Source organism: Haliotis rubra, unplaced genomic scaffold (assembly GCF_003918875.1).
Source record: "Haliotis rubra isolate DU_JTF1 unplaced genomic scaffold, ASM391887v1 Scf407, whole genome shotgun sequence".
NCBI classification, from domain to species: domain Eukaryota; kingdom Metazoa; phylum Mollusca; class Gastropoda; order Lepetellida; family Haliotidae; genus Haliotis; species Haliotis rubra.
Genome location: NW_025767088.1, coordinates 438,449 through 446,390, shown reverse-complemented (window position 1 = coordinate 446,390; position 7,942 = coordinate 438,449). Strand labels below are relative to the sequence as shown.

Below are 7,942 nucleotides of genomic sequence, written 5' to 3'. Positions count from 1 at the left end.
ATTGATTCCCTTCATGGGTACAATGTGTGAAGCCCATTTCTCGTGTCTCCCACCGTGAAATTGCAGGAATATTGCTAATAGTGGTGTAAAACCAAACTCACTCATTCTCTTCAGTTTAGGGGGCTAGGTGCCATTCATGGGTTTGAATCCCAGATTTCACCTTGGTTTGTCTGGACCACGGCCAAGGGTTTCTAACCATGCCATGGTTCAAAGTTTCCCTTTAGCATTAGAGGTGAAGGTCATTTCTGGCATCCCTGTCATGATATTGCTGCAATTTTCATAAAAATGGCCTAAAAATCCAACTCACTGTACCCTCGCATCCTGGAGCGCAGTATACAGACGACAAACACTCACTCACTGACTAGGACATTTTTATTACACACTTTTGATTTTACATGTGAAAACTAGTAGACCTGTCATTAAAAAGGTTCAAATGTCCAAGTTAACCATTTTTATTTGTCCAAATACAAATACAAGAAACATATACATTATTGAAAGAACACACATTGCAAGGAAAACCTGCAGTTAAAGATGCATGCACAATCGTGACAACCCGCCTCCCTGGAAGTCGCTGATCACAAACTGACACCCCATGATCAGCAGTACGCCATCCCACGACCCCTGGCTACGCTGTTGTTAACTGTGGTTTATTTACGTCTTACAGAGGCTCGTCCTTGTAAGACAGGATTACAGACATCCTTAATAACTCAGGGCATTATATACTACTCAGAAATAATAACGCACACTTGAACTTTGTTCATAACACTATAGTTCATGTTACGCGATAGCAGTAAGTGTGGTCGTATAAAACAAAGTAGCATAATTTTCTTCTATTTTAATATAACCTCGAAAGTCTACAATTTTTGTTTCGGAAGAGATTTCACCGTCAGCATCTTCCTCATGCTTGATTGGATAGCTATTTTTAGCAGCATGCCTTTTAAATATGGCTGAAAACAAGCAATGGTAAGAAATTGGTTTGAGGTATATATTAAAGAATAGAGATGTACCCTGGGTACTTAAGGATGGTTTACGGATAGCAAAATGGCTTCATGAAAATAGTTGGGAATGAATTTAGCACAATCACGAAACAGGAATATAAATTGTGCGTACACGCGATAAACCGCTCCCATGCCTAACACCTTCTTTGTGACAGACCTGCTCAGCACCATTGAAATAGCCCATCACAGGCAACAACCAGATCAATCTTTGTTTGACCGTGATGATCAGGAACTCTTGTAATAAAGCTCTTAGTACAAGGACCTTAAGAGCATAAGCTGACATTGTGAAGTTCAATTCATGTTCATGTGAATATCATTACCGTTTATGTATTCTAAATTGTACTTTATAAAAGGACCAATATTATTTGAAAGTGTCAAATCCATTTTGGGAAAATAGTATTTTTTCCGTGATTTCATATGGAACCAATACTAGAGAAAAGCTGGATCTGTAAATGCAAATCCTATTAAGTGTTACTTTTGGACACGTCTTACTGCACACTACCCCTGTCAAGTCACCTTACTGGATCACCGGTAAAAAGAACCTCATGGAAATGTGGCATTCTCGAAATCCTCGTCCGACAACGTCATCAGAGGCCCATCTTCCTCAGCTAATGACAAAAAGATGTCTCACTGGATGATATTTTTTATTTTGTATAGTCTAGTGACAAATTCATATTTGTGTTTACCAAATATTATCATCCAAAAACAATGTTTGTATACTTAACATCGAATAAAAACTTGATGAAGCCACATTTTTCGAAATATTCAAGTCCTTAAAACCTGCTCCCATATACAGCAATACACAACCTTGGAAACTGTCAAATTACAAATGACACCAATGACTATTGTTTGTCAGCTGATTGTCAAAACAGGTATTTGCTTAGTATGGATTTGAGGGATCCAAAGATATATGCATTTCAGATCTATATTTAAGTTTAGTTATATAATTTTGTTGATACCTCTTTTATGAGGTATTAATCGTTTCATTTTCATTTTTATTGGAACAAACATTTGCAACCAATTTTGTTTCCATTTTGCACATATGAAGCATTTTGATGAAAATATTTTACATTTTAACACTCACAACTGAGGAACAGACAGCTTCAGTGAATAAAATCTTTCAATAAATTCTAAAAGATTAAACAAGTCATCGTTAAAACAATTTTGTGATTGAAGACCAACATATTTACAGATCACCGTAATACTTGCACAAAATAAATACATTGAGAAAAAGTCTTGGATACTGGTAATAAAAACTAAAAACACCAAATGCTTCGATAATCTAGAACACAAAAAGGTAAAACTACACAATATTTGTGAAATAAAAATTTATGACTGATAAAAGGTGGATTAGCACTGTTAGACTTGAGGTTGACAAAATGCTGATTTATCTTAGATGCAAAGATAGCACTTCAACAAAAGCAATGGACTACATTGAACACTAAGCAGATACAAATGAAAATACAGAAACAATATTTTTAAACAAAAGCAACTCCAAAATGGTGAGTACCTACATCCTAGAAATATCTAATATGACTCAGGAATTCATATTTCAAAATCAGTTGTCTTGGCAAATTCAGATCTCATTGAAACAAGTCTAGTTTTCTTGATTCCATATCAGAAAAAACATGACAAGAAAGGACTTTTTGGAAAAAAAGAAAGAAAAAAAAAGTTAATTTAACAGACGAAGTGTTAGTCTATGTATCTTACACTCATGGCAATGTATGGCAAACAAGCTAACATGAAAGCAATTAGGGTGAATTATCAATCAGAGAATCACTCGTGTAACCATGGTAACAGCTTGCAAAACAGGACCAGTCCTGACAACATGACAACTTTTAAGAAAACAGTGTTTTACTAAACCTACATTTAATCATATAAAGCTACATTTACATCCAAAATGACTAAATATAATTCTAAGCTAATTCATATTTTAACATCATACATAACAATCAGCACTTGGAAACAAATCTAAACAGTTATGTCACCAATACACTGAAAACCTGCAGCTATGACAAATCCCTGGGCTAGCTGGAGGCAGAAGTGGATATATTGAGTCTAATTTATACTGCCATTCTCGTTAAAATACATGTTAATCCCTTCAAATTAATTATAACTGTGTAATGCCATGAAGGTAAAATCTTGGGTGTAGAATAGTCTAGAGTTACCTCCCTTACATGCAAAGGCACCTGGTTAATCAGGCAATTTGAAAAGAATACAATTTCACAAGGAAAATGAACTTCCACCAAATAATACACTAAATCAATGACTGAACTCTAATCATGAAATATTCCAGTAATTAATACCATGAACTTTATTATAATTATTATTTAAATTTCCCTTACTTCAATTTATGAAGACTTCATGCAAACATTATTAGACAATGATAAATGACTACTGCAAAAAGTCATGATGAAAATATGAATATTTATAACATGGAGATTTAACATCACAACGATATTGTAATATTCCTTGTTGTGTTGCATCATGGTCTATTGGCAAATATGAAGTTCGCAGCTTATATTGAAAGACAAGTGGTTGCAGCAAAATGTCCCAGGGGACAGTGATTCTAACCACACGCTAGCTGTCTTCAAATACAACACATGAACATTAATAAGAACTTCACAAACTAGACAGTAACAAACACTGACAACTTCACCACAGTAGTAAACTTGCTTCATAATGTTTCAAGCACACAAAATCAAGTAAACATTCGTGAGAAAGTTCAGCAAAGAAGTTCTTCAGCTCATAAGTGAATTTGATGTTTGCAAAAGTCAGTGAGAAAGTGAGTTTTAGTTTTACGCCACTTTTAGCAATATTCAAGCCATATCACGTCGGGGGACACTAGAAATAGGCTTGACGCATTGTACCCATGTGGGGAATCAAACCCAGGTCTTTCGGCGTGATGAGCGATTGCTTTAACCACTAGGCTACCTACACCCCTGTTTGTAAAGCACAGAAATCTTAAAATGGGTCAAATTTTAAACTAATTCTGCTGATGAACAAATCACAGCATCAAATTTGAACCATAAAAGATAATTAACTGTGCAAAACGTTAGAGGCGGATCCATATGTAAGTCATTAAATCACTGATATGACAATGAATAAATCTTTACAGCTTTACAGGCATAAGCGTCTCACAGATATAAAATTTGAGGCCATCATGTATAAAACAAGTGTTACATGTTCAAACACATACACGTTACAGTGTGCAAAATCACTCGCCTACCTATAGAAAACACAGTTGAGTGTGTTTGCTATGGAGTGTAGATATAACACTTGGAAAGGGGGATAAACTTAAAGCTCCAATGTTGAACTATAAGCATGACATGTATGCAAATAATCCTGGAAATATGTTTAATATGGTACCAATGTTTGGGTAAACAAATATCCCCAGAAGGGTTGTAACTGGTTATAATCACTTCACAGTTTGTACAGATAATGTATAAATGTTCAGAGTTCTTCAAAAAGGGAGGGTGTGCACTTTGTCTGGGTCTGCTTATGTGTCATGGCGATCATAATTATATTGTAGGCTCAACCCAACACCACTGTCTTCTACTGACCATGGGCTAGAGGGCGGCCATTTGCAATTTGGACCTTGTGGTCAAGATGACAATACCAGTTAAACATCAAATCATTGATACTGGAATATTGCAATTAAACAGATAATGAGAACTATTTAAATTATTTATTTCAATATTAAGTACAATGAAATCTTAGCATTTGACAATAGGAAAATCAACGTTCCCTGTTTCATGAAAATGCACTCAATATTAAAATATGTATGACCCGAGAAATAGTTTAAGATTTTGCTGACATGCACCAAAGCACAAAACAAATAAATCCATTATCATGTTTGCTGACATATTTAATATCAATGTGAATGGCATAAACAAAACAAAAGAATTGGAAAGTTAACAATATTGATTAAAACCTGAATTGCCTTTTTTTTAAAATTATAAAAAGTATTTTCAAAACAAATTTAACACCTAATCAACAAATCCCCCTGGAAATGAAATTACCACAGCTACAATGAGAAATACCTGAACAGCATTAAACAATTACAGCTAAATATCAATGTTTTACACGTTGCTACACACATTATATGTTATAGATTGTGTCGTTTTGTTATTATCTTGATATTCGCAGTACAAGGGCAAGACTGTCCTGTCTCAGCCTGGAGCAGAATTTGTGTTGAATTTCGCTGCTCTGAAATGTCTTTCTCTCCGTACACTGGGACCAAGCTGAGACCAGTTGTGTATTTTTGACACCTGTCAATCAGTCCATTGTAGGAGGAGCAATCAGTCCATAGTCGGAGGAGCAATCACAGCCAGATGACAGTACTTTTTGATATACATGAACATTCTGGAAAAAAAACAAACAGAGAGAGATAAAAACAAGTAGAAATTCATTTCTATATTAGGCCAGACCAATTTTATTTCTTGCTTTACGGATCTGCCGGTCGCATTTTTTCAAGAAAAATAAAAAAATAAAAATTTGCTTTCCCCGCTCATAAAAAAAAATCCTCATGTTTTTATTGGCCAAAAATGTAAATTACAGCAAAAAATGTTTTGATTGTCTTTTGCCCCATATACAAAATATTACTTTGACTGGTGATTTTTATTTTTTACCGTCCTGCCTTTAAGTTTTCTGAGGACAAAAATCTGTAAAACAAGAAATAAAATTGGTGTAGCCCTAGCAGCCAATTAGGAGCTAGATTATCGCTAAGGAAAGCGAAACTTCAGGATGACAAAACTGCAGCCACCACCATCACCACCGGATAGAGGTTGTCATAATTGGCGTCTAATGGGATCAGATTGTCTGGCTCAACTTGGTTGATGAATGTCATTGTGTTCTGTTTGCAAATCAATCAATGCTCATGACATCGATCACTAGATTGTTTTGTCCAGTGAGTGAGTTAGGTTTTATGCCGCTTTTAGCAATATTCCAACAACATCATGGCAGGGGACACCAGAAATGGGCTTCACACATTGTACCCATGTGGGGAATGGAACTGGGCCTTCGGAGTGGCGAGTGATTGCATTAACCAGTAGGCTACTCCACCGCCCCATCTTGTCCATCATCAACTATTTAGACCACTCTCATATAGTTGTAATATTGCTAAGTGTGACAAACCTGACTAGTGTCGTCTCGTCCTCATCATCATCCTCATTATCACCACCACCTCCTCAACATCATCACCACCATCATCACCACCTCCTCATCAACTGTTGTACTTACACAGCAGCTCCCAGGAAAAAGGTTGCTGCATGGGTCAGTAGGAGCGTGGGAAGGTTCTCCAAGTTAAACACGCCTTTCTTCATCACCTTTGTGTTCCTCATGCTCATCATGTGTCTGCGGGGCTTCGCTGTCGGGTGGCGGAACTTACCGTTCCAGTCCCTGCAACGTAAACACCATGAAAACTGATCTGAGCATCCAACATTTCATACAGTTATCCAACTCCTGGACTCTGTTCATGTCAGAGATTTATCTACACATCAGTTTAGTAATCAGCTCCATGCCTGAATCACCTGTCAGTATGTATTACAAAATCTGAATTAGACTCTCCCCCTTGATTCATGTTAGTAGACTAAACTAACATCATACATGTCTTTGTAGAGGTGTCTTGTCTTGCACTGATTACTCAACCAAGAAGAAAGAAGAGGTTTCAATGCTTAGTTTTACAGAAATGACTTGCAAGCAATGTTCAACACAAGTTAAGAAAAAGCATCACAGAAGAGTCTTAAATGTGATTGTTTGTTGTTGAATGCCGTACTCAGCAATATTCCAGCAATATGGCGGCGGTTTGTAGATAATCAGACCTCGATTTCTCGAAACAAACTTAAGTTTTTACTCAAATTTCAAACTGAGTTTTACAATTTGAAACAGCTGAATATTTAACTCAACTGCATCTTGAAAATAAAAAAGCCCAAACAACTAAAGTAATCTATCCACCAAACTCAAATTGTCTACTATGTTTGAGTTTAATATCAATTTCACTTTATTTTGGGAAATGCATTTTCCTGCGTTTTCTCAAATTTGAGTAAAAACTCTCACTTAAGTCAAAAGTTAGACTTAAGTTTGTTTCGAGAAGTTGGGACCTGACCAGATCTACACAATGGGATACAATGATGTGTCAAACAAGCAGGAAATGGTGACTTTGTTCACTGTGGGATTATTCAAAGGCATTTTAACATTGCATTGCAAACAACTGTGCATAATTAAGCCTAATTCTTCCCTGTACCATCAGAATACAAATCATCTTGCTCAAGCACCACGATAGTTGCAACTATATTCGAATGAAACAAGAAAAGTTTATCTCCAATTTGTGAGTTTTTACAGATGACAAGATACAATTTCAGGCTCTGAGCATGGGTAGATAACTATCCTTTAGCTTCTTTAGGCCTGACCAATTTTATTTCTTGTTTTACGGATCTGCCGGTTGTATTTTTTCAAGAATAAGAAAAAAATATATTTAATTTTCACCACTCAAAAAATAAAATCCTAATGTTTTTATTTGCCAAAAATGCAAACTTACACAAAAAATTGTTTTAGATTGTTTTTTTGCCCCTATACACTTCAGAAATTGCCAAAAGTAAAATGCTTTTAGAATTGAAAAGGAATATTACTTTGACTGGTGATTTTTTTTTTCTTTCCCATCCTGCCTTTAGGTTTTCCTGAGGACACAAATCCGTAAAACAAGAAATAAAACTGGTGTGGCCTTATGTTCTAAAACTTTAAAGAAAGACCACAGAGGATTATTTGGAATGGTAAGAAATCTGACCCTGGTTGCAGCACTTCTGGACGGCTTGACCAGTCCCAGATCCAGTCTGTACCGGGGTCCTCCTGCAAACACAGATATAATAGTAAAAATGTAAATTAGATTCAATATACACAGTATTTTTATTAATTAATTTTTGCATACATCATGTGATGATAGGTCT

General features: G+C 35.8%; 1 protein-coding gene across 1 annotated transcript in view; it reads right to left on the bottom strand.

Annotated features, from left to right (window-relative positions):
• Positions 1 to 354: 354 nt before the first annotated feature.
• Positions 355 to 7,942, bottom strand: part of LOC124287855 (BCL2/adenovirus E1B 19 kDa protein-interacting protein 3-like) — a 41,771-nt gene continuing 34,183 nt past the window's right edge. The window contains exons 4-6 of the mRNA XM_046724342.1: positions 7,783 to 7,844; positions 6,240 to 6,398; positions 355 to 5,363 (exon numbers count right to left, since the gene is read on the bottom strand). Coding sequence (XP_046580298.1) covers positions 5,300 to 5,363; positions 6,240 to 6,398; positions 7,783 to 7,844 — 285 coding nt within the window. The 3' untranslated portion in view covers positions 355 to 5,299. The remainder of the gene's footprint in view (positions 5,364 to 6,239; positions 6,399 to 7,782; positions 7,845 to 7,942) is intronic.